Below are 25,709 nucleotides of genomic sequence, written 5' to 3'. Positions count from 1 at the left end.
CACCGTCCCGGGGAGAACAGAGCAGTCAGGAAGGGCACTTCTGAAAGCACAGTTGAGAGATCTCTGGGGCGAGTGCTCGGGGCAGCAGTGAGCGAGGACGGCAGGCTGGAGCGGACGGACTGGCGAGCTGGCGAGGGTCTGCCTGCCCACGGGCCTCAGGCCACGCCGACCGCCACAGGCCTCACCAAGGACCTCACGCCCCACTGCAACCGCAGGTGCCACCAACAGCCACGGGCCACGCCGAACCTCACAGGTCCCACTGAGGGCCACGGGTCCCGCTGTCAGCCTCGGGTGGTCCCACCGACAGCCACGGGTCCCACTGGCTCTTTGGCCTGGAGCCACTGAGAACCCCAAGTGAGGAATAAAGGAAGATTCTGTAAACAGTGCGCCACCTCTGGGAACAAACGCTCAACGATTTGGTGAGAACACAGACATCCTTGCTTTTTCCTGCCACACGGCGAGTGCGACACACAGAAACGTTACAAAAATAGCAACTATCCGAGAATACTCCGTTGTTTTCCGCCTGACAGTTACCCAATAATTTATACAAGCTTAAAGAAACATAGAAAATAAACATCTGTTTTTCGTTTTTGGTGGTTTCTTTTTTACACAAAATAAAGAAACTATGCACACGGCCTCGGCCTCCTGTGGTCTGGCGGGCGGCGTGGCACCCGGCGAGGGGCCCTGGGTCCCGGCCCAGCTGGCGGCTGCAGCCCTACTCCCGGACGGCACGGCACGTGGCGCCGAGGCTCCCGACGGCGCGGTTGTCCACCTTAGGGCCCGAGGCCCAGCGGGCCGGCCTCCCCGGTGAGTGGCCAGGGTCTTTGGTGAACTTGCGCGAGAGGAACTTCTCGGCCTCCGGGGAGTCGTCCTCGCCGCGGCCGGGCTCCTCGTCCTCGTCCTCCCTGCTGCCCGCCGGCCCGGGCAGCGCCTCGCCCACCCTGCGCGGGGCTGGCGTGAAGTTCTTGCAGGGGAACAGCACGTCCTTGGGGCCGCCCGGCCGCTCGATGGGGTTGCGGATGGGGTTGAGCGGGGCCCACTGGTTGTTGGCGCCGTCCTCCCGCGGCAGCCGGCTCCTCTCCCGCTCTTTCCTGCGCTTGCGGGTCCACCACACGCAGACAGCCACGCACGCCAGACACAGCACGCTGAACACGCCGCACAGCACGGACACCAGCAGACCTGGGGCGGGGGCGCCGTGAGGGGACCGTCGGGCGAGGGTTCTCTGGCTCCCGGTGGTGGGGAGGGTCCCAGGATCGGGGCTGGGGAGGGGGTGCGTGGGGGGCTGGGGGCCCTTCGCTGGCAGATGCAGAGCAGTTGCAGCGTTCTGTGGATTGGACGGCCCCCCGGCAGGGCCGGGAGAATGCGCAGCCCCTCCCCTCCAAGCCCCGCGTGCCTGAAAGATTCCCACCGCCCAGGGGGGCAAGGAGCGACCCCCCTTCCTCCTGCTCACCTGTGGAGGAGCTGCCCACGACGACCGTCTCCACCTTGACCTCGGTGACAGCCAGCAGCAGCGAGCTGTTCCCCCGTCGGGTGATGGCCGCCACGATGGCGTGAGCTGCACTCTGGATCAGGCTGCTGTCCGGCAGGTCACGTGCTGGGCTGAAGGACTGAGGCAGAGGATGGAGCTGAGGGGCAGCCCGCCCGCGTCCAGGGGCCTGTGACCCCCAACCCCAGTGGGACCGCGTGCCTGGCCCCGTGTGCCGCCCCAGCGCACACGGAGGTTCCCGTCCAGGCCGGCGGCTCTCGGTCGGCGGCAAGGAGGGATGCGGGTGGCTGTGGTCCCACGAGCAGGGCCGTCCTGGAGCAGAGTGAGGGGCTTGGGAACCTGCGGCCCCAAGGCTTCCTGGAGGGAGGCTCATCGAAGGGGGTGGTCCTTGGGAGGGGTGCCCCACGCTGGGCAGCTCATGGGGAGGTAGATGAGGCCTGGTCTGCACTTTCCTGGTCTGGACCCCTTGCACCTGGGGCTAGGACGGCTGTCCCTGTGGATAGGCTCCCAGCCCTAGCCAGCCACGCCTGGAGTCCAGAGGGTGCCACAAACCCAACACCGGCCCCCGATGCCAGGGCTCCCCCAAGCCCTGCCGGCACCGTGCGGCCCTGCCGCCCCGACACCGGCCCCCAGCCAGCACCCCGAGAAGCTGCTCTGCCCGTCCCCTCGTCTCTCCCCGCACACGCCCAGCCACAGCCTCCCCCAGCCCCGTGGTGCCCATTTACATCGGGTACCCACCTGGGCCCCAGAGCAGGGCCCCAAGGACACCCACTCAGCCGAGGGCCCAGGTAGGTGGCCAGGCCCTGACCACACATCCCAAGGCGGCCTGAGACCACGGGCACCCCTGCTGCCACAGACACCAGAGAACACAGCACAGGTGAAGCAGGGGCCGGGTGCAGGAAACTGAGGCTTCCACCCACAATCCCGCCCACCCCGTCCAGTCGGGCAGGCCCTGGCCTTAGCGCCGCACCCAGGCCACAACCGACCCCCGTGGTCTCGAGTCAGGATCCCACACGAGGGCTCCCCATCCCGAGGCCCCGGGCTTTGGAGCTTCCTCACTCCCCCACCCTCCCCTCAAGGAATCCTCCGGCTACACCCCGTCGCGGTCCAGCCTGGCCCCTGACCACTCTCCTTCCTTCTCCGGGTGCTGCCTCTGTACCCCAACTCCTGCTGTCACCCAGGGCCTCCCACAGCTCTGGGCACCCCCGCCCAGAGTCCCAGCTGTACGCGCTGGCCCCGCGGAGCTGCACATGCGCCCTGCCTGGCCCCTCCTCCCCCCCTCGCCGGGCTGACAGTGCCTCTCCTGCAGGCCCGCCCCGGCTCCGCCGGCCTCCAGCAAGGGCACGGGGAGTTGCCACAGCCCTACGCCGCGTAACTGTGCCGGAGCGGACTCCTGGGTCTGTGGTCACCCCGTGTCCCCAAGTACCTGGGAGCCAGCCTGGCCTGGGCCCTCTGCCCCAGTCCCCACCAGGCGCACGTGCAGAGGGGGACCCTGGAGAGGGGGGCGCTGAACAAGGGTGCCCAGCCCACCCGCCAGTACCCACCATAGCCACCTCCACCGCGCTGGCCTCCGAGGACGGCCGGTCACAGAGCAGCACGAGCAGGCGGTCCCGGGCCACCGCCCTCGTGGCTGGTAGAGCGCGGATCCCTGAGCAGACGGAGCCCACGGTGGTACCCTGAGCAAAGACGGGCGGCACGTGAGCACGGCCCGGGGCCCGGGGGCCGAGGGTGCTCACCCCCAGCTGGCACCTCGGGCCGGCGGTGGGACGTGCCTTACAGCCTGTCTGCGGGAGCAGGGCAGGGGTGTGGGGGGAGGGGGGGTACCGGCTCCCACAGCCGTCCTGTGCCCCCGCACCCACGACACAGACCACCGCCATGGTCAGGGCTGGGCGGGGCCTCACCTGGCGCTCAGGCCAAGACGACGTTAAGGACAGGGATGCGGCCAGCATGAGAAGTGCCCGCGGAGCTGTGGGCTGCCCCAGCCGCCCTGGAAGGCCACCTACAGCCCAGGTCCCTGGGACAACTGGAGGAACAGGCACCTCGGCCCAGGCTGGCCACTCCTGGCCACTCCCCTGGGACCAACACTTCACCTCATCTGATGCAACTTGGCCAGGCTCCCCAGCCTCCCTGACCCCACAGGCGCCAGGCAGCCAGCAGAGGTCTCGGGCCATCTCGGTGGCCACTTGAGGAAGGATGCGGCGCCGGGGCTCTGCAGACCTTCGCGGTGCCCAGTGGACGGCGCCACTCACCTGGGGCACCTGGTCACGGTTGAAGTGCAGGGTGAGGCGGGCGCAGTTGTTGTCCAGGTGGCCAGAGCGCGGCCGGCAAGGGGTGCTGGGCAGCAAGGGCTCCTCCGTGCCACACTCCCCCCAGGCCATGCAGGGCGGCTGCAGGCACTGCCCCGGGGCCTTCTCCTGGCACCGCTGCCCAGGTGGGCACTGGGTGCTCAGGGCGTCAGGACGGCCAGCCAGCAGGCAGGGCTTCCAGCCGCACCACACCTGGGCACACGCAGATGGGACCCACAAACACACCAGCACCACGTGGGGAAAAAGACACGGTCGGGTCAGCAAGTCCCAGGGCAGGGTCCCACCCTACCCCACCCCACCCCACCCCACCCCACCCCCAGCGCTCCCAGGTTGAATGGCACCAGAAGGACCCCCATCAGAGCAGGGCAGGGCAGGGCAGGGCAGAGCAGGCCCAGGTCTTCCAGAGCCTGGCTCACCCGTCCCCCTCCCCCAGCACTCTCACAGGATGAGCAACAGGGTCACGGAAGAATGACGGGGACCCCAGGGCACTGGACACCCAGTAGGGCAGTGCGGGGAGGCAAGGCAGGGAGGGAGGGCCAGGCAGGGCTGGCTGGAGGGGCTCTGGGGCAGGAGCCCCTGTACCTTGCTGCAATCCCGGTGGCCGTCCAGGCAGCGGCAGCTGTTACAGTCCTCTGCCCAGGAGCTCCCGTGGGGGAAGGGCACTCCCTGGGACCAGCAGGACCTCCCGAACACAAGCACTGCAGGGAGGAGAGGTGGGGGCAGCCGTGACGGCCAGGCCTCGCCCTGACCCACCCAGGCATGGCCCTCGCCCACGACGTCCCCCCACCTACCCTCCTGGCACCGTGGGCCAGACCGGCCAGGAGGGCAACTGCAGCGGTAGCCGTTGATCTCATCCACACACGTGGCCCCGTAGGCGCAGGGTGAGGACTGGCACTCGTCAATGTCTGCAGGGAAAGCAGGCGGGCTCAGCGGGCAGCATGGGAGGCCCTGGCAAGTGGGAGGAGCAGCCCCCAGCCAGCTTGGGCCTCGGGTTGCCCTGGGGGGCCCCGTCACTGTCACCAGCCCAATAAGCACCACCCCCACCTGCCTCTGGGACGGGCGGGGTGGGGGGCCTCTGGGTACAAACACCTCAGCCTAAACTAGCGTCTACCCCTTGCCGGGTGGCGGGAGACAGACAGAGGAAACTGCAGCTCAGAGTAAGGTGGGAGCAGCTCCCACGGCTGGGGTCCCATGGCACTGCCCGCCCGGTGCCCCCTGGCCCCTCACTGATGCGGCAGTCAGGGCCTGCGAAGCCCGGCGCACACTCGCAGCGGAACCAGTTGACGCCGTCCACGCAGACACCGCCGTTGTAGCTGCAGGGGAGAGGACAGGTGTCAGGGGGCCCAGGACAGGCCGAGCTCCCCGGCCAGCCTGCTTCAGGGGCTGCCACTCACCAAGGCAGAGGATTGCAGTCGTTGGTATCTGTGTTTGCGGAAAAAAGAGGACAGTGGGCATGGCATCCATCCGCCTGGCACCCATCCGTGCCGACCCTGGGGCGCCCCAGGCACGCAGGGCGGGAGGATGCCGAGCTCCCCAGCCAGCCCACCGTGACCAGGATGGAGGCTGGGCGGCCAGGGCCTCGCTGGGAGGAGAGCCCATCCTGGAGGGGACTGGTGTAGGAGGGTGAGGTGCACGAGCAGGACGCCCAGGCCACAGGGCGAGTGGTTGGTGGGAGACGGACAGAGGGCAGAACACAGGGGAGGGGGCTGGGCTGCGGAGCTCAAGGGGTGTTGGAGGCGGCACGGCAGATCTTGGGGCTCAATTGGACTCTGGTGGCCAAGTGCAAGGGGCAGGTCTGTGAGGCAGATGCGAGAGGGAGCAGGACCCGGAAGCTGGGGGAGAGAGAAGCGGGTCCCACCCCACGCCCACGGGCTCACTGTGTGTGCAGGTGCGGCCCTCCCAGCCGTCCCGGCAGATGCAGGAGAAGGAGTCCCCGCTGCCCACACAGGTGCCCCCATTCACGCAGGGGTTGGGCAAGCAGCTGCTGTTCTTGGCTGCAAGGGCGGAGGAGGAGAGAGGTGGGGGTGGGCTTTCCTCTGGGCTGGGCAGACCGGGGGCTCCACCCCACGCCTCCAGCCCGGACAGCAAGGGGCAGGTGTGGCCGGCGTGTCCTCAGGGCTCCTCACCGACAGTGCAAGTGCCGCCCTTCCAGCCTGGGGGGCAGGCGCAGCGGAAGGTATCGCCACTGTCGTAGCACGTGCCACCGTTGCTGCAGGTGTAGGCGTCACACTGGAACTCACCTGCGGGCACACGGCCACTCAGGGGGCGCCCGGAGCAGTGGGCGGCATCCCGGCGGGCGGCCCCCGGCGCAGCAGGGGCTCGCGGGCACTCACGCGAGTGGCACGTCTTGCCCTTCCAACCGTCGTCACACGCGCAGTAGAAATCGTTGACCAGGTCGTAGCAGCGGCCGCGGCTGTGGCAGGGATCGGGAAGGCAGTCGTTGGGATCTGGGGGCGAGGACGCCGGTCAGCGGGGGTCCCGGCGCTCAGGGAGGGCTGCCCGGGGGAGGCGGCGCCGGAGCTGGGCCAGGGAGAGACGGGGCCGGGGAGGGAGAGCGTGTGCCCCCCCGCCACACACACACCCACACACACCCCCCACCCCGCTCCCGGTCACCAGCTCGCCACGTGGAGCCGGTGACCACCTGGGGCCGCTGGGGCTGAGGTGCCTGGTGACAGGCCACGCGGGGCCCGAGGAAGGCGCAGCACGGCCCACTCACTGGTGTCGCAGAGCTCGCCCTCCCAGCCGCTGGGGCAGAAGCAGCGGAAGGCGTCCACCTCGTCGATGCACGTGCCCCCGTTGCGGCACGGCTGGCCGAGGCAGTCGTCGATGTCTGCAGGAGGCGGGCGTGAGCCAGGTCTCCAGGCCTCCGGCCCCCTCTCGGCCCCCGCCCAGCCCCCAGTCCACAGCCACTCACTCTCGTGGCAGTAGGTGCCTGTGAAGCCGCTGTCACAGACACAGGAAAAGTTGCCCCCGGGCTGGCTGACGCAGTGTCCGTGGGGGCCACACACACCGGAGGGAGCCACGCGGGCCACCCTGGTCCCCGCCTCGAACCCGCAGCCATCAACCACTGCCACAGAGATGGGAGGGGTCAGCCCCACCTCTGCAGACCCCACCCACCTCTCACCTCACCCACCCCATCCCCTCAGGCCCCACCCACACTGCACCCACCTCTGCAGGCCCCACCCACTCACCCTACCCCACCCCTCAGGCCCTGCCCACACTGCACCCACCTCTGCAGGCCCCCCCAGGGCACGGCTCCCGGGGCTCAGAGCAGTTCTTGCCGCCCACGTCTTCGGGGCACGCACAGTAGTAGTCGCCCTCCAGGTTATAGCAGCGGGCTCCGTTCTGGCAGGGGCTTGGCTGGCAGAAGTCAATGTCCACCTGGGGGGCGGGGGGCATCCATGAGAGCCCAGGCCCTACTGTTGGTGCTGGACAATGAGCCAGGCCTCACTTGTATCCATACAAGGAATCCCCAAGATCCAGGCCCCATCTGGACTAGACACCCAGGCCTCCGCAGCCAGAGCCTGGAGGACCGCCCAACCCAGACTGTCCAGGCCCCTCAGCTGGACGGAAACACCTGCGGGGGCCAGGCCCCTCCCACCACCCTCGCCTCCAGGGCAGCCCTCTTCCGCTGCATCCGGCCTCCGCCCCTCCTACTAGCAGGAAGGCCAGCTACTGGCCCCCTTCCCCAGCCACCAGGGCCGCCCTGAGCCCCGTCCATGGGTCCTTCCCAGAAGCACCACCGCCAGGCTCCACGGCGCTAGACAGGACCTCTATCCTGGGCCCCAGGAAGCTTGCTGGCCGGGAGACCCGCCCCCTTGCACCCCTGCAGCCCCACTACTCTCCCCTGCAACGTCCAGGGCAGGTCAGAGGGCGGTGGGTGCGCGAGCCTTTCCTCAGACCCGCATGTGGCACCCCCACCCCACCCCGTCAAAAACTGCCTGCCCCGTCAAAACCGCCTGCTCCACCCCGTCAAAACCGCCTGCCCTCCGGCCACAGTGGGAATCAGACAGACAAGGTTTGGGGCAGCCGGCTGACCTGCCAGGGCTCCCGGCTCACCCCGCCAGGAGGGGCTCGTCATGACAAGCAGTGACCCTGCGAGCCTCCTCTGCCCCTGCCCAGCCAGGTAGCCCGACTCTCTGTAGGGCCGACGCCCACTGTGGCCCCTCCTGGCCGCTCGGACGGGCCACCCGGGGCAGCGGCTGGAGGAGGGGGGTGGCAGGCAGCACACGCAGGCCTCACCTCGCAGAGAGGCCCCGAGAAGCCCTGGGGGCAGTGGCAGCGGAAACCGTCGACCAGGTCCTCGCAGAGGCCGACGTGGCAGGGGCTGCTGGCACATTCGTCCAGCTGGCGCTCACAGTGCCGGCCCCCGAAGCCCCGTGGGCACACGCACTGGTAGCCGTTCACCAGGTCCTGGGGGGAGTGGGGGGGTGAACCTCCCGCAGGCGGCTCCCCCCGACGCTCCCCCAACATGCGCGCACGGCACGGGACGGCCCTCACCTTGCAGGTGCCGCCGTGCTGACACTGGCCCCCACAGTCGTTGACGTCTGCGGGCAGAGGCGCGGGTCACGGCTGGGTCCTCCCTCTCCCCCGGCCCTGCCCGCCTGCGGCCCGCCCACCCGTACTGACTGATGTGGCAGTTGGCGCCCGTCCAGCCCGGGATGCAGTCACAGTAATAGCCGCCAATCAGGTTTTTGCAAGAAAAAGCGTTAAGGCACGGCTTCCCTTCACACTCATTGGCGTCTGTGAACGAGACAAGGGCAGTGACGGGGCCCGGGCCCCACCTGCCCTGGCACCCGCAGCAGCAGCGCATGCCCAGTGCACAGCCCATGCACACACGTGCCCCGCGGGCCCCTTACCCAGCTGGCAGGTGGTCCCCCCCCACTGCTCGGGACAGATGCACTCGAAGCCGTCCACCAGGTCCACGCAGGTGCCCCCTGCCGCACACGGGTTGGAGGTGCACTCGTCAATGTCTGCAGAGGGTCAGAGGGAGAGGTGTGGGGCGGGAAGGAGGGACACGGGCCTGGCTCTTCCTGTCACCCCTCCCCTGACCACTGCCGCCCACGTGGACGCGGCCACTCCACCCCCACCCTCCAGACCCCTCAGATGCCAGGCTGAGTGCCCCAGACGCACTGGAGTGGGCACTCACCGAGCGCACAGGTGGGCCCGCTCCAGCCAGATGGGCAGTGGCACTCGAAGCCTGAGGGCGCCTCGTGGCAAGAGCCCCCGTTGGCACACGGGTTCGAGGTGCAGGCGTGCTCGGCTGTGTCGAGAACCACAGGAAGTGGGTGTGGCGGCCCAGGCCCCCTCCTTCCTCCCCAAGCCCCCGAGGCCCCGAGGTGGGAGCGGGGGGGTGCCTGCCGCACAAAAGGCCAGAGAGGTGGGCCCAGCCGGCTCCCAGCCCCGACGTACCCCGCTCGCAGTTCTTGCCCGAGTAGCCGTCGGGGCAGGCACAGCGGTACTGGTCGGGCTCCGCGTTGATGCACGTGCCCCCGTTGGTACAGGGGTGGTGGCTGCCGCAGTAGTTCAGGTCTGGGGGCAGGGGTGGGCGCTCAGGGAGCAGACCGAGCCCCTCGCTCCCTACCTCCCCAAGGCACCGACCTGGGGCCTCGACACCCGCCCCTCGCCCACCAGGCGCACCTTTGTTGCAGAGCAGGCCGCCCCAGTTGGTCTCGCAGCTGCACTGCCAGGGCTCCACACAGCTGCCGTGCACGCAGCCCGGGTACGGGACGCACTCGTCACAGAATCTCCCCTGCCAGCCATAGCTGCACCTGGGGAAAGCCGAGGGCCGTGAGGCCATGTGTGAAACAGCAGACCCCGGGAGCTCTGGCCGCTCCCAGGGTGGCCTGGGGACACGGGCACAGAGTCACATGGGCTGCCCAGGGCCGGCAGCCTCAGCCTTTGAACTGGAACAGGCCCCGGGCCAGGCGGGGGTTGTGGTCCCGCCGGCCAGCCCGCACCGTCACGGGCACTCCCGGCCGCTGGCCTCGCACGGTTGGCCGCAGCTGTCCAGTCACTCCTCCCGGAGCTATTTTGGGACTCACCCCAAGCAGGGCCCCGAGAGCAAGCGCCAGGAAAGGAAGGCGCTGCCGGGACCCCAGGAATGAGAGGGCCAGGTGCTGCCAGGCCTGGGCAGGCCAGCGGGGCATCAGGAAAGGACTCCGGCTGGTAACCTTGGGCACAGCACGTGACCTCACCTGTGACTCAAGGGCAGTAACTTCTCTCTCCTCAAGGCCCAACCACGGGCGCATCTCACAGATGGGGACACTGAGGCCCACAGGCTGCCCCAATCCAGCCCTGAGAGAAGCCAGATTCAGGGCAGTTCTTGAGCTAGAGGAGTCACCCGCTCCCTGGCAAACGGCCTCAAAAGGCCTCTTGGCTCCAAGGCCATGACCCCGAGGCCTGGCTCTGCCTGAGCTGTGGGCCAACGTCCTCTCTGGGAAGTCCTTCAGGAGGAGGGGCAGAAAGACACCCAGGCCATCAGCGAGGGCCCGGAGCTCAGCCAGCCGGGGGCACTGCTCGTGGGGGAGAGACCAGCACCCTGTGCCGGACGCCCCAGGGCCCGGCGGGCTGCCCTTCAGGCCCTGGACGTGACCCCCAGGGGACCCTCCCTAGAGCTTCGTCCCGCAGGATGGAGTGACGTCCGTGCCATCACCCACCACGTGGATTTATTTTTGGAAAAGGAAAGCGCCACGGCCCTTCCCGGGCCGCCCCCGAGTCCCACGGCCCCCAGCAGGGACGTGGGCCAGCTCAGCCAGTGCAGGACAGGGAAACCAAGGCCGGTGAGAAGGGGCTCCTCCAGCCCCCATGTACCCGGGGCGGGGTGGGGGCGCGGTGTGTGTCCCCTGGGCCGCACGCCCCCACCCACCCACCCTCCCTCCGGGGGACCCCTGCCAGGGAGCACGAGGGTACCTCGGGCGTGCTCTCGGCCCTGGGTGGGGCAGCCCTCTCCAGGCTCCCCCCACCCCAGCTTTCCTGGCCCCAGAAGCCCAGGGAGGAGACGGCAGGAAGGCACGGCCATCTCCGCAGCATCCGGTGGGGGTTTGTCCTGCGCTGAAACCTGAGCCCTGAGCCACGGGCGGCAGCTGGGCCTCACCCACAGGCCAGGGAGAGAGGCGGCTAGGGCTCACCTAGAGCCTCTGTCCCGAGAGGCCCGCGCCGCACCCCGCCCCCTCCTCACCTTCCTGCACAGCCCACACTGCACGGGAGGGCGGGCCTCTCCCACCCTCCTCCCATCGGCCACCCAGAGCCGTTAGTGCGGCCCAGCCCCATTGTGCTCAGGACCCAGGTGGGGACCTGTCTGCCCGGAGTCCTAGGGCTCATGCCCACCACACAGGTCACAGGGCAGGGCTTCAGGGGAGGGCCCTGCCCAGGGCAAAGAACAGTGCTGCACCCAGTCTCCCACCCAGGATCTGGTCCCTGGAGGTGCCTGTCCCTCAAGACATGAACCCACCCTGGGCCAGGCCCCCAGGTGACCTCTCACCGGCACTGTGCCCCCGACGCCCCTGGGAGATCCACTCAACTTGTCGTGGCCGGGTGGGTGCGGCCCTAGCCCCGTCTGTCCCTGGGCAGCCCGCCCGCCTCCCTGCCCTGGGACTGGTGGGTCTGCTCCACATGCCACTTCCCAGGCCAAAACCACCACAGGACGAGCAGAGGGTCACCCTCCCGGCCCGGCCCCCGGCTCCCAGACACTGCCCTCCTGTCCAAACTCAACGGGGGAGTTACTGAATTTCTCGCTTAGCGCCCTTATCTGAAAAACACACCTGGGAGCAATCCCGCCCTCCAGAAGGGGTCCTGGGACGAGTGGGACCTGAGGCCGGGGCAGAGGCCTCACTCAGTGCGCTGCTCACCGCTCTGCCAACGTGCAGGCCCCTCCCAGGGGCTCGCCCGAGCGTCCACCTGATCCCCCAGGCCCAGCTCCCGGGCCATCCTCACGCAGCCCCAGCGCCCACCCTTGCTCACACACCCTCGAGAGCCCTGCTCTAAGCCCTCCCGGCTCCAAAGCCCGGCCCCGCCCCTCCAGCTGTCCCAACCCCCCTTCTCCGCTCACTACCTGGCAGAGCTACTCCTCCGTTCCCACAGCCGCCTGACCCTGCCCAAGCCGGCAACTCTACCTGCCCCCAAGTCAAGGTCTCCGATGGCCTCCACTGTCTGCATGAGGCTGCGGGGACCCCTCGCTCTCTGGTTCCCTCTGACCCCCGGCCAACCCTGTGTCACTGCCCGGTTCCCTCTGACTCGTGGCGGTGGCCTCTGCCAGCTCCACATCGTACACTGTCACCAGCAGGAGGCTGGGACCGGCTCCTGGACCTCTTCTCCTCTCCAGCTGCCCCTGGTGGCTGTCAGCACCGCCCGCGTGCCTCAGGGGCCCACCCGTGTCTCGGGCCAGGCCTCTCCCCACAAACCCAGGGCAGGGTGGGCACCTCCACATCACCTACTGCTCTCAACCCTGCCTGCTGCGCCTGAGCCCACCCGTGTCCAGTGGCACAGGGTATAGAAGGCTTGGGGTCCTCCCCGACCCTCCCCCCACTCCAGGACGTCTGCAGGACCTGCCCACCCTTCCACCTCCCACTGGACCGTCACCATCACACGCCCCCCCCCCAGCCCGGCCCCTCCCACACAGCAGCTGCTCGGGTCCTTCCACGCCACCTCGCTCAGCTCCAAACCCTGCAGCAGCCCCCGTTCTTTTCTAGGTCCCCCCACGCTCGCCACCCTCCCCCGTCCTCCACCCACGAGCACAAGCCGCTGTGCCCTCTGCACCTCCTGTGCTGCAGACACCTGCCCTCGGGTGGCTCTCTGCCTCCCGGCCTCGGCCCCTTGTGTGAGACCATCCCAACCAAGTTACGTGCAACGGCCCTGGCCGCCCCCCCTCCCCAGGCCCCCGCCCTCCGTCCTCGTGGGGCTGTCACTGTCGGGCACGCCCAGGCTCTGAGGCCGCGTGCGTCCCTGCGCCGATTATAAGCTGCGTGGGAGCAGGGCCCGTGTCCCCACTCACTGCAGCCCCGCCACCCAGCTCCCCGGCACCGCGTACACAGCAGGCGCTCAGCCAAATCCTGCTGAGGGAGCAAGTGTGCCTGGAGAGGCAAGAAGAGGCAGCGCCGGGCACTCACCTGCACTCCCCAGGCACGGAGCATCCCCCGTGGAGCAGGTTACATCCTTGTTTACACACGGCTGCAAAGACAGAGATCAGAGAGGCGCCGCTGCCAGCCATGCACGGGACCCCACAGCCCTGAGGCAGGCACGGGGCTGGGGGGGGCCTCCAGGTGGCACCCCGCACAGCCCTCCGCGGGGCCCCGCGCAGCCCGCTCACCCTCCTTGCACTCCTTGCCCATCCAGCCGTCCATGCAGGCCTTGTTGCCGTACTGGTCGCAGGTGTAGTGGCCGAAGAAGTCGTTGCGGGGCCGGCAGAACTTGTTGCAGGTGGCGCTGTAGTAGTTCTCGTCACAGCGCACGCGGATCTTCAGCTCCAGGTGTGCCACGTGGCCGCTGAAATGCAGGCTCTTCCAGCGGTCCTCCGGGTTGATCATGCCCGCGTGCGACACCCGCTCGATCAGCAGTTCCTCTTGGGGGGGCGGCAGAGTCAGCCGGCGCAGCCGCCACATCCCCCTCGGAGGCGCACAGCCCGCCAAACCAGGCGGCCAGTGGCCTCGGGCCACAGAGCCGGGACAGCAGAGCCACCGCAGGAAGCGCGGGGCTAGAGGGGCCTCCTGCTCTGCCAACGCAGGCGGGGTCGGCAGGGCTGGGCAGGGGCGTCCCCGCCTGTGCCCCGCAGCCCGCGGCCCTGCTCCCACCGGCACCCCCACCTGGCACCACGCCCACTCCTCGCTGCTGGACGTTGCTAGCCACCCTCCCGCCCCTGCCGGGACCCCCTCTCTCTGAGGGCCTTCCCGGCAGCAACCGCACCGTTCACTACCGCCCATCTGAAAACAAGCCTCTCTCGGCCCTGAGCACGCACGGATCCAGCAACCCGATGGCTGGGCATCCCTTCAAACCAAGCTGCCGCGTGGGTGGAAGCGCCCCGAGCTGGCAACCACAGGCACAGGGCTCATGGTACGTCTCCCTACACGTTCATACCAGTTTGGGGAAGTCTGCAATGAGGCTAAGGATCCCGCGCACTCCCCACCCCCGAGCTACAGGAAAGGCCAGGCCCCTCCCTGAAGCGTCTCTCCCTGGGCCAACCCATTGCTGCCCTCCTCCGGGGAACGCTCCTGCCCCGGGAGGCCTGTCCCCATGCCCGCCCAGCCCCGCTGACCGCCGCTTCCAGCCCGGCCCCTCTGCGTCCCCACAGCATCGTCACCTGTGGGACCCAGGGGCTCGGTCTGCCTCGGCATCCAACCGCCCGCGTGACACTGCCCCCAAACGCAGCGCGTCCAGACTGTGCTCCGGCCCGTCCGCTCGACGGCTTCTCGGCCCTGTGGCTGCTCAGCTGCCCCTACCCACTCTCACCATGTCCAACCCATCAGCAAGCCCCGTGCCTTGACCTTCAGAGCGACCGGAGCCCCTCACCCCGCAGGCTGCTCCCGGTCCCAGCACCCCCAACCGCCACCTGGGTTCATACAGCAGCCTCCTCACCCGTCTCCACGCTGGCCCTGCAACCCGCCCTCCACGCAGCAGCCTGCGCGACCCCGCTCCAGGAGAAAGCCAGCCCACGAAGCCTCCGTGACCTGACCCCAGCCATGCTGACCTAATCGCTGCCTCCACCCCCGCCTCGAGGGCCCCGTGCTCTTCTCCAAACGTGTCGGGCTCACTCCTGCCTCAGGGCCTTGGCACTTACTGCTCCTGCCGCCCACGCAAACGCTCTTCCTCGTTTGTCCACGGAAAACCTCTCTGCCCTACCACCACAGGGCCCCGCAGACGCCGTGCAAGGTCGGCCAGCTGCCAGGTGAGCCTGCGGGGGAGGGCCACCAAGCCCCACGTTCCAGGGCAGATGGGCAGAGAGGGGCTCAGAAAGCCAGAGAGCGCTCTCGGCAGCGAGCCACTCCGCTGTGCCACTGACCCGGCCTCAAAAGAACAGGCTTGGGTTTGAGCATCAGCAGGAGGCTACGGGAGCGCTGGGGAGGCCCAGGTGCGGGCCCTCAGCCCTCAGTGAGGACACATGCCCATCAGAACGACACAGAGGAAGCTGAGACTGGGGAGGAGGGCAGCGTATGCGCAGCTCAGCAAATCACAAGTGTGGCAGAGCTTCCTGGCAGCCAGGGCAAAAAGGGAAATAGCACAAAGATTCTCAGGGTAGAGGCAGCTTTCCTGCCACGTGGGCCTTTGTCCCCAGCAGGCAAAGGACCAGGAACCTGGCTATGTGCATCTCCGTGAACGAGGGGGTCAGCCTCCCAGTGCCCTGAGGAAGGCCTTGCAGGCAGCGGTCCACCCAGCCGGGGCTAACTCACCATCCGGGGTGGTGTCATTGTCCCAGTCCCAGGCCTCCACGATGAGGGTGAAGGAGCGCTGCGGACACAGGGAGGGGCCCGTCAGGTACCTGAGGCCCCGCCCCAGCCCAACCCTCCCCCACCACCCCAACCCTCCCCCCAACTGTGCCTCGGCCACACCCCCACTTTACCCCTCAGCTCTGAGGAGGGGTTTCCTTAGCAGACCCCGAGATGACCCCCTGGAGAAGGGAGACTGCCCCTCCAGGTCACGAAGGCTCAGAGGGCATGAGCTCGCGGCTCCCGCAGCTCCGTGGCCCACCGGCCAGCCTGAACGGCTTGGGTCGGGACGGACAGAAGGGAGAGTGACACAGACGGAGCAGCGGGCAGAGGCGGGCACAGCTGGAGCAGCTGCAAACAGGGGTGCCGGGTGGCCCAGGACCAGAGGGGGCTGAGCGGGAGGCCCCTCGGCAGCTCACGGGGGCCCCACCCACCATGGGGAACAAGAGGTCCCACCCCCAGCCTGCCCGGGAGGGACGATGCCCCGTCACCAGGCCACAGGATGGCAGGGGCAGGCCTCAGCGCTGGTGCCGCCCACACCAGGACACAGTGAACGTCTGCCCCACGAGCCCGCCTCACCCGAGACCAGGAAAGCGGACCCCGCTGCACAGATAGGAAAACTGAGGCCCAGGGACTGCCCAAGGCAGCCTCAGCCTATGCTCTCCCCGCTCCCTGCCCCCAAGACCGGCCGGCCGGCCCTCGGGCACCAGGCAAATGATGGGGTGAGTGACGGGATGACACCACCACGCCACCTGCCGTGAAGACAGCCGGTCGCTCCCGGGCACAAGCTCGCGCCGCGCCTCGCCCCTCCCTGCCCAGCCCTTCCCCGGCCGGGGGACCCTCCGTGGCTCCCCGCTCCACGCTGCTCGGCCCCCCCCTCAGACCAGCCACGAAGGTGCCGACTACCACCCACCCAGCCTAGCCCCACCCGGGCTGGGGGCCCACAGGACAGGGCCACGTCTGGGACACTGGGCTGGCCGGCTTCCTGCCCGAGGGCTACTGCCCTGGGGAGGCCAGACGCCTCCCCACCCTCGGCCCCCCCATCTCCCAGTCCCCGCAGCTGCCTGCCGGCACCCCACCCCCCTCAGCCCTGGCTCTGCTGTCCCCCACATCCCGGCCCCAGGCAGCTCCCTGCGGGCTGCCTGCCACATCCAATCACAGCCACAGCCCCTGGACACCCAAGCTTGGTGCTCCCTCGGGGACCTTCCTCTTGTCCCCCCACCCCGTGCCTCCAGCTGCCCTCCCACGACACAGCCTCAGGGCCCAGGACACACGTGCCCACCCTCAACTTTGCTCAGCTCACCTACACCGCTGCCCCTGCCCTGAGCCCAGCCCCCCAGCAGCGGCCTCCCAGACACCCTGGATGACCCGCAGGAGCTCATGCTCACAGCCGCCACCCTAGGACCCACACCCACCCAGGACGCACAAGCAGGAAGTGGGGAACCATCCTCCATCCTTCTAGAACCCCACCCCCCGCCCCCATGGAGCTGTCCCCAGGCTCTCAGTCCCACCTCTGGAGTCTCCCTGAAACCCATCCCCTCACTCCTGCCACCGCCCTCTGCCAGGCCATCAGGATCCGTGCCCAGGCTGCCCATCTCCACCAAAAGGGCTCCTGGCAAACACTGGGGCCTCCACACCCCCGTCCACAGGAGCCCCAATGACCCCCAGGGCTCTGTCCACATGTCCCCCACTGCTCAGCCCTCTTGGGGCTCCCCGTGGCATGCGCCCTCCTCACAGGTACCCAGCACGCCCACCCTGCCCCTGGGCCTTTGCACACACAGCTCCATCCCTCTGCCTGGAATGCCCCCCTCAGGCCAGCCTTCCCCTGGCCATTCCCACTCCTGGTGACAGCCGGAGCGCCCAGCTCCTCCCTAGGCCGCACTCACTCGTCCATCCATCCGTCCACACATCCATCCATCCATCCATTCGTCCGAATATGCACCAGGCACAGCTCTACCACCGGGGACCAGAACCTGTGCCCTGGCGGACGGGTGAGTCAGCAGGGTACGGAGCTGCTGTTCTAAAAGGGGGTCAGGGCAGGCTGCGGAGAGGGTGCCTCTGGGCACCCTCGAGGCTGCAGAGTACGGGAAGAAGCATCCCAAGCAGGAGCCCCGCGGCAGGGCCTCGGGCTGGAAGAGCAGGGATGTGGGGACAGGGGTCTCAGAGGCAGACTGCGGGGCTGCCAGCCCCCGCGCCAGTCTTGGTGCTAACGCGTTGGAGCAAAGTGGGTGGCTGCCAGGTGGGTCTGAATGAGGCCAGAGACCAACGGGGCTTCAGCAGTCGTGCTGCCCACCTGGCAGAACGGGCTACGAAGGAGGACACGGGAAGCAGCAGGGAGCTGACGTGGGCTGCGCCCATGAGGGCGGGGCCGCGGCCGCCAAGGCCCCCAGCAGGGCAGGCGCAGGAACGCCCCAGGCCGGGCTGCCCATCCCACGGGGCGCTCACCCCTCGGGGCAGCCGGGTCCACCTCCCCACACCTGGGCTTCGGGGGGCAGGGAGCGTCTCCTGGCTCCCAGGAAACCCCACGCCAGCCACTCAGGTAGGATTACCGCCACCTTCGCCAGAGCCCAGGGCTCCGGTTACCTGCTCCCGCGGGGACGTGTGGTGCCCGCCCGCCAGCAAGGGCCCCACCGCCCGCCAGCTGGGTTCCCTACACCTGGACGGCAGGAAGTCATCCAGAGAGAACCTGAGCCAGTGGGTGGGGCGGCACCAGGGCTGGGCCTCCACCTCCTCTCCTCCTCCCGACTGGCCTCTAGGACTCAGTTTCCCTCCTGCAAACGGCAACCTTTCATTCCAGTGCTGCTGCCTTTGGGCCACGGGCCCGGCAGGGCTCTGTCAACCCCAGATCCCTGCAGACCTGGACAGGAGGCCTCGGAGGGCGCCTGTCATCCCAGGGACCGGGCTGGGGGTTGGGTGCCTGGGCAGGGTCGATGACAGCTAGGGGCCGCGGGCGGGTTCCCGAGTAGGCAGGCAGAGCAACACCCCTGGCCAGGCACAGTTGGGCCACCAGCCTGCCCAACCTCGAGAGGCCCACCCAGCCGGCTGGCCTTAGTCCCTGAAGACCCAGCCACACCTCTTCCAGAAAGCCCGCCCTGACCTACCCGCACCAGAATCCCAGCCTGACCACGGCCCTCTTCCTGGCCCACCCCCAAGGCCAGGTCCAAACCCTTTGTCTGACCCCCCAGAAAGGATGATGAGGCAGCCGCCCAAAGACATGGAAATGGCACAGGGCAGACATGGGGCCGGATGTGCCACACCCCACGGCTCAGGACACCCCAGGCCAAGAAGGCCTAGCACAGACCCTGGACCCACGACCCTGGTCCACGGGCTCCACGCTGGTTCCTCTGCCACAGCACCCTGCATCAGCGCCCGGCCCCCCACAGAGCAGAGCTTGATGCCGGCGCCAGGAGCTCTGAGCACAGATACGTTTCCTGAAACCCGAGCTCTAGAAAGGCCCAAGCCTCTGCCTCCATTGTCACCCGACAGGGAGGGGAGGGGGCCGCCTCCCCTCAAGGCGCTGAGCCCCGGCGCCCCGGCAGGAGGAGCGGACCGCTGGCCTCCCCACAAGGGAAGCCAGACGCCCACACTCCGCACCAGGGACCAGACAGGGCCTTGCCTGGGCGTGCCCCCCCCCACCGCGGGCCAGCAGCCTATGGTCTCCCGACACCCCACCACACACACGTTGCGGGACTGCAAAGCCCACAGTCAGGTCGACTCTGCTCACACCAGGCTCATGGTAAGCCTAGAGGACGAGTACCCCCGTGCACCTGGGGTCTGGGGGGATGCGGACCCTGGCTCAGGCCTGAGGATTAGAGATGCCCGTCTCCACCAAGAAACACCTCATCGGCCCAGCCTGCCCTCATCCAGACACCACCCCTGAGAGGATCCCTGAAAGCCACAACCCCTCCACGGAGCCCCCACCCAAACCCTCCAGCAAGCTCTTCCTTGCCACGCCACAGCCTTGCTCCCCAACCCACCTCTCAAGGCCCAGGGACAAAGCCCCAGCCCGTATCCAAGCGCTCCACTGGCCGGTGCAACCCTCCCAGTGTCTCCACTTTGCCCGAGAGCCCCACCCCGCTGCCCCAGCATCAAAGCCTTGACCAAGACCCCTGATGTACGAGGCAGGTGGCTGGGCAGGGGGCAGGGAGCAGGTGCAGCCTGCCGAGCCCCACCTGAGCAGGACCCCAAGGCCCCGGTGGGAAGGTATGGAGAGAAAGGCGGCAGAGGAGGCCCCGGGAGCAGTGTGGGGAAGGGGCCAGGGCCCACGTTAGCCCCCCACCCCAGTCCCCAGCTCCTCGGGGGTCGGGGGCACATGGAGGGTGGTACCACATGCCACCCAGGGCAGCTGAGGCGCTCCCAGGCGCAGACCTTGGCCTGGCCCACCTTGGGATAGGGGCTCGTGCCACTGACAAGCCCCCTTGGCAGTTGGACGTGGGGGGGCTGGGCCCTGTGTTCACATCCTGGTAGACCTCCCCCTTGGGTGTGCATGCCCCCAACTGGCCCAAGTCCCCCGCCCACCGCTGAGCACATCACAGACCCCACAAGGGACTCCGCCCTTCTGCTGGGCAGCCAGCGAGGAAAGGGCGAGACTAGGCCAGCCGGAAGGCCAGGCTGGGCACTGAGCCCTGCAGCCCCGTCCCCCGTTCACAAGACCACACGGTTGCACCACACAGCCAGGTCCCAGGACCTGCTCTGGCCCACGACCTCAGGTTGGCTACACCATCAGAAACGGGATCAGGCCTAGGCCCACCGCGGTTCTCCTCACGACTACAGCTCGGCCTTCACGAGCGGCCACACCCCCTCTGTGCCACCATACGCAGCCACCCACTCAAACCCACAGGGCTCGCTCCAGGAGGGGGGCCCTCGACCTGTGGGCCAGGTCCTGGGGTCCCAGGTACCAGAACGTAAAGCAAGTAGGCAGGTATGGCCTCTAACTAGGCAGCAGAGCCCCTCACTCAGGGCCCCCGATGCCACCCTGCACCTCCATCGGCCAGCCCCACCCGGCCCCTCCAACACCCCCAACGGCCACCTACCACACCCAGAGGGAACTCACGCGTGTGCACGTGTGCACACACACGTGACCAAACGTGGCCTCCGCCCTGCTAGCTACAGGCCAGGCACGGGGGCCGACACGGCATCACCTACCTCCTGGGGGGACCAGCGGGACACACACGGACATCCATGGGGCAGGATGAGGAGAGAAGACGCAGGCCGCTCACCCAGGCTGACCCCACCTCCCTCACCTCCAAGAGCCTGGACACGCCCCTCTCCAGAAAGCTAAGCCTGACACCAACCCACAGGCGGTAGACAGCGCAGGGACACGGGCCTGTGCGGCCAGGTCAGGGCGCCCCAACCAGGTCTGGGGCAGTGGCGGAGGGGGGCGTTCGGGACTGGCTGAGGGTCACTGGGGTAGGCGCAGAGCCCAGACCAGCTGCCGGTCCTCCCCCTCCAGGGCCCTGGGCCGGCTCCCCACACCCGGGCACCTGCAGCCACCTTCAAGGCCCTGCTCACACCCCTACTCCAGGGTCCTGGACGGGAGCCCTCCCACCTGAAGCCCCGAGGCAAGGCCCGGCCCCCACCTCGGTCCCCAGGGCACCAAACACGGTCCTCGCTTTCTCCGGTCAGGATCAAGGGCCCCAGTGGGCACACTGGGTTCCAAACTCGCCCCAGCTCAACTCACCCCAGCTCACGGGATGGAGCTGGACTTGCAGCAGGCAGAGGCAGTGTGGGCCCAGGGCTGCCGCCGGCCGAGCGGAAATACCAGTGCGCTGGCATCGCCGCGCCGGCTGCAGGCCTGGCAGCCAGACCACACTACTGGCAGGGAGAAAAGGACAAGAGCAGCCCCCCAAGCACACGGCTACCCCCCCCAGCCTCACCCCCGACCAGAGGGTGGGCCACCTGCTCCCTCTGAGAGGATCCAGCTGGGGGCAGGAGGAAGGGGGGGAGCTGGCCCAGGACCTGGTGCCCAGGCTGCAGGCTCCTGCCTGGGGAGAGCAGGGCCTGCCCCGTCCCGTTCCACCCCTGGCTGGCCAGCGGGGCCGAGCGCCTGAGGGACACGCGTTGGCCCGCCACATTCCTCCAGGCCTCCCTGCCCCCACGCCCACCGCTGCCAACTCGAGCCGAAAACACATCCTCAGGGAGCGATTTCGAACCATGCTGGCTCCGGCCCAAGCGCAGATGACAGGCTGCGGGCCCTGCTCAGACCTGCCTGCCGCGCCGCTGCGGGGGCGAGGGGGCTGGGCTCATCCCAGCGCCCGGGGCCTCCCAGGCCGCCCCTGCCATTTCCACCCCAAAGACACATTCCCCGCCTGAGGCCCCTGGGTCAAGGGAGACCCCAAAGGACAGCCAGGTATGTGGGGGTAGGGCTGTGGCCCCAGGGGGCTGTAGCCAGGGGTCAGGAAGGGGGTAAATAGGATAGGTGAGGCCCCCGGCCCAGACTGAGGAAAAGGTGCCAGCACACTGCTCAGAGCCGGGTAGGGGAGGAGGGTGTCGGGCCCAACTTCAACCAGTCCGGCCTCAACCCCCCATCTCTTCCAGGACTAAGACATCAAGTGGACATATTCCTGTTGGCTTCTGCTGGCGGGTCCAGCCAGAGGTCCTTAGTCAGAAGAACAGCCTCTCAGTCGGAGCCTGGCATCCTGCTACAGTCCGACCCAGCCCAGCTGTGGGGACCTGCTCCTGCACGCCGAGGCCCTGCTTTCCAGGGTCCTCTCTCATCCCTGCCCCCACCCACTTCCATGCATGCAGCACAAAGACCTGGGAGGGCCACACCAGGCAGCAGGAGGCCTTCACCTGCCCAGCCACAGCTCCCTGCAGCCCACGGGGATGGACCACATCCCTACCAGTTTTCTCGGGCCCAAGGCTCCTGCCTGACAGGCCAGCCCCAAGCCCCCTCCCAAAACAGAATAAAACCAAAAACCCAAAACTGTAAGATGTAAGGAGCCTGACAGAGAATCACTGCGCCAGGGCCCACTGAACCTTCCCCCCGGGTCTGGGCCAGGGGCAAAGGCTGCCACCAACACACGTGCCCGAAGTCCGCCCGGACCCAGGTCCCCCGGCGCCCGCCGGGGCTGCCAGCCCCCACCCCCGCCCCCCGGGCATCCAGGAAACTGCAGGGCGGGCGCAGCCTGGCCGAGGGCCCGGGAGGCTCCGCCGGGGCCTGCCCCAGACCAGCCCCAGCACGCGCGGCGCACATGCCTCTGCGGCCTGCCCGGGCCCGAGGCGCCTGGCCGCGCCTCCCCACCCAGACAGACACGCGCAGGGAGACGCAGGCACACGTCGCGGGCCGCCGTGCACGCGGGCCGAGGCCACCCCGCCCCGCCGCGACCCCCGCGCGCCCACGTGGCCGGGCGCGGACCCGGCCCCACGGAGCAGGCGCCCGGGGTCCGCCCGCCGCGCGGCGCCCCCTGCCGGCCCCACCCGCCGGGTCCGGGAGCGCGCGGCTCGCACGCACGGCCGGGGCCGCAGGTGCCGGGAGGCCGAGGGGCCGAGGGGCGGCGGGCAGGGCGGGGCCGGGGGCCGGGCGCCGAGGGAGGGGAGGTGGGTGGGGGGGCACGTACCGGCCAGGCGAACTGGAAGGGGATGACGACGAGACCCGGGTCGTGGTCGCCTCCGGCCCGGGCCCGAGCCCGGGCCCCCGCGGCGCCCGCCGGCGGCAGGTAGAAGGAGTTGCCGCCCAGCACGGGCGTGGCGCCGTGGCCGTAGCTGCAGGGCCCCGTGGGCGTCACCTTGGCCTGGTACTCCTTGAGGCACACGCGCACGTACGTGTCGCACTCGTCGTGGCCGCAGCCCCCCGCGCGCGTCGTCCGGCCGTCGCCGTCACAGCAGGCGCCGTTCAGCAGCTCCCCGTTCACGTTCCGCAGCGCGCTCAGCTGCAGCTCGAAATAGCCCATGGGCCGCGCCGCCTAAAAATAAGGCAGAGGGAGAGCGTAGGGAAGCGCGGGCCGGGGTCGCGAGCCGGGGCGCCCCGCCCCCACCCGCCGCACAGCCTCGAGGGCTTCCGAACCGCGGCGCCCACAGGCGGTGCCGCCGGCCCCGAGGGACGGCCCGGTGCGCCCCGTCCGCGCCCCCGCTTACCTGCACGCAGAGCGCCAACAGCAGCAGCAGCTGCCGGGGCAGGCGCCCCCGGCCCCGCGCCCGCATCGCCTCCTCGACCCCGCCCGCCGACCCGCCGCCGCCGCCGCCCCTGCGCGCCCGGCCCCGGCCTCCCAGTGCCCGCCCGCCCACCCGCCCTCCGAGCGCCGGCGGCAGCGGCAGCGGCAGAGGAGGCGGCGGCGGGCGGGGTCGAGGCGGCGCCGCGCGGGCCCGGGCGGCGGGCGCGCTGGGGCTGCGGGCGCGCGGGGGCGGCGGCGCTCGGGCTCGCAGGCTGCCGCGCTCCGGTCCGACCCGGCTCCCTCGCGGCGGCGGCGGCGGCGGCGGCGGCGGCGGCGGCGGCGGCGGCGGCGGCGGCGGCGGCGGCGGCGGCGGCGGCGGGTCCCGGCCTCGGCTCTGCGCGCCCGCGCTCCCGGCGCCCGCAGCCAACAAGTTCGGGACAAGACTGACAGCTCGCTCGCCCATTCGTCACCCGCGGACCTGCATATGCATGAGGGGGCGGGGCCGCGCCGCGGGGTGGGGCTGGGGGGGTTGCCGGGGGCGCCCAGGATTTAAAGGCGGCGGAGGACTCCTCCTGCCAGCGCCTGGACCCGGCGCACGTTTCCCGGCGCCCTCGGGCGGCGGGGCGGCAGCGGCGGATCCACTAAAGCCTCCGCCGAGCCGGGAGAGCGGTGCTGGGCGCCGCAAAGCGGCTTCCTTTCGCCCGAGCCCCGCCGGGTGTCAGGAGCCAGGGGGTGGGGCGCCCCCTGAGGTCACCGCCGTGGTCCCCTCCTATCGGTGCGCCTCCGCCGCGCTGCTCGCGGTCCCAAAGGAGATGCCGCCTCCTGCACAAATCAGGGCTCGGCCCCAGGCGGGGCGGGCGCGGCCTGGGACCCGAGCCTGCCCGGCCCTACTGCGCGCCCCCCTTCCCCCGTGAGTGCCCCCATCCGTGCCGCTCCTACCACCTCCACTCCGGCCGCAGGGGGCGCTGCACCCCTCCCACGCCCCTGCGCTCCCCTCCGATGCCCCAGCCCTCTCCTCCTCACTGCCGGCGGGTCAGGAAGCCAGGGAACGAATGTTCTTCTGCGCAGACTGTGTGCCCAGTTCGGTGCTGGTGCGGGGCTCGCCAGGCCATACTTTCGAGGAACGCCCAGGATGGGTGTCGGGGCTTGGGCGGGGGGGTGCGAATAAAGGACCGTGGTGCACCCCCGAAAGGACAAGGTGAGGGCCGCCCGAAGAGGCTCCTGCTGCTGTCCCGGTCGCCAGGCCCCCATATCCCACTCTGTCATCACCTTGTTGCCCTCTACTGGAGTAACCTCGCCTCGCCTCCTCCGAGGCACCTTGTCTCCAAACAGCCCAGCCTGTCCGCCAGTCAGCGTCCTTTTCAAGGTTGGAGCTCGCCTTTGCCATTAGGGATACCAATTCGGTCCAAAGGGGTCTTCCCGCTCAACCTCCATAGTAACTGGGCTTTCTTCATTCCCCTGGCTCCTCCGGCCCTGGGCTGGATGCTGGGAGTGCAGCCCCTGCCTGGAGCTAGTCACTGCTACAATTTGGTGGGGGTGGTGGTGGCTGGAAGCCTTCCTGGAGGAAGAGAGCTTTGAAGGAGGCCAGGTTCAGGGGCAAGGGCAATGGCAGAAGGAACTCAGGAGCACAGGCACTGCCCTTTCTCACACTAGGATATGTAGGGGCAGCAGCAGCCTAAGGGGCCTAATGCCCTGGTTTCACCGCCCAGCCTGCGGGCCCAGGCCTCAGGGGCCTAAAGAGATGGGCCTGGCTTTGCTCACTCCAAGCGCCCATCCCTACCTGAGCCCCTCTGTAGGCTGGGAGGGGGCAGGACACAAGCCAGGCACCGCCATGCACAGTGACCCCCACCAAATAAGGGAATGTGAGATGTGTTCAGAGCCTTCCGGTTGCTTTCTTCCTGAGGGTGGGCAGCGGTTACTGCTGTGGGGACAGGGGGTTCCCCGGGGAGAGGCTTCCTCCTCTTTGCTCTGGCCCAGAGACAGTACTGAGTACTGGAGGCTCTGTCCCAGGGGTCCAGGGCTCCAACCTTGCCCATGCCCACTGTCCTACACCCAATGCTCTCCTGCACTCAGTCAAGCGGTGAGCAAGGCAGACACAGCCCTTGCCCACCCTCAGGCAGTTCCCAGTGGGGGCTGGGGATGGGGTGGGCAGAGAACATAGACAAACAATGTAGAACAGCAAACTGTAAGGGTGAGGCATGCAGCAGCACACGGGGAAGAAGCCTGCTAAGACCCAGAGGGCAGGCCAGGCTCAGCCAGGTGAGGGGCTGGGAAGAGCACATGCAAAGGCCCTGGGGCTGAGGAGAACACATGGCCAGGGCAGAGCAGGTGAGGGGCAGAGGGGGAGGCTGGAGGTGGTGGTGAGTGCCGGCTGTGCTGGGCCTGCCTGGCTACAGTCTTCCTGCTA

General features: G+C 69.1%; 1 protein-coding gene across 2 annotated transcripts; it reads right to left on the bottom strand.

The window, feature by feature from the left end:
- Nucleotides 1-663: 663 nt before the first annotated feature.
- On the bottom strand, nucleotides 664-23,351 carry JAG2 (jagged canonical Notch ligand 2). Of its 2 annotated transcripts, XM_060097859.1 has the most exons (26): nucleotides 23,286-23,351; nucleotides 22,769-23,113; nucleotides 15,174-15,231; nucleotides 13,100-13,351; nucleotides 12,900-12,960; nucleotides 9,433-9,563; nucleotides 9,205-9,324; nucleotides 8,942-9,055; nucleotides 8,652-8,765; nucleotides 8,422-8,535; nucleotides 8,293-8,339; nucleotides 8,035-8,205; nucleotides 7,023-7,173; nucleotides 6,707-6,859; nucleotides 6,509-6,622; nucleotides 6,126-6,239; nucleotides 5,919-6,032; nucleotides 5,670-5,786; nucleotides 5,187-5,214; nucleotides 5,020-5,105; nucleotides 4,584-4,697; nucleotides 4,375-4,490; nucleotides 3,736-3,984; nucleotides 3,031-3,162; nucleotides 1,451-1,607; nucleotides 664-1,179 (listed from the first exon to the last, which is right to left on the bottom strand). In XM_060097859.1, the coding sequence occupies exons 1-26, from the start codon at nucleotides 23,349-23,351 to the stop codon at nucleotides 716-718; spliced, it is 3,702 nt and encodes a 1,233-aa protein (XP_059953842.1). In that variant the 3' UTR covers nucleotides 664-715. The 2 variants fall into 2 exon arrangements, with proteins under 2 accessions (XP_059953842.1, XP_059953843.1); XM_060097860.1 differs by lacking the exon at nucleotides 8,422-8,535.
- Nucleotides 23,352-25,709: the final 2,358 nt, after the last annotated feature.

The sequence above is a fragment of the Mesoplodon densirostris genome, chromosome 4 (genome assembly GCF_025265405.1).
Source record: "Mesoplodon densirostris isolate mMesDen1 chromosome 4, mMesDen1 primary haplotype, whole genome shotgun sequence".
In the NCBI taxonomy this organism is placed as follows: Eukaryota; Metazoa; Chordata; class Mammalia; order Artiodactyla; family Ziphiidae; genus Mesoplodon; species Mesoplodon densirostris.
The sequence above is the reverse complement of the archived record's forward strand: the minus strand, read 5'-3'. Positions and strand labels throughout refer to the sequence as shown.

What these genes read in the sequence shown, in the direction of transcription:
- JAG2 (XM_060097859.1), bottom strand. Translation starts at nt 23,351, where the DNA reads ATGCGGGCGCGGGGCCGGGGGCGCCTGCCCCGGCAGCTGCTGCTGCTG. An exon ending in CAATGACACCACCCCGGATG is followed by an intron (nt 13,352 to 15,173) that starts GTGAGTTAGCCC and finishes CGCCCCCCCAAG; the next exon opens with AGGAACTGCTGATCGAGCGG. An exon ending in ACCGTGACCAGGTGCCCCAG is followed by an intron (nt 3,163 to 3,735) that starts GTGAGTGGCGCC and finishes GTCTTTGCTCAG; the next exon opens with GGTACCACCGTGGGCTCCGT.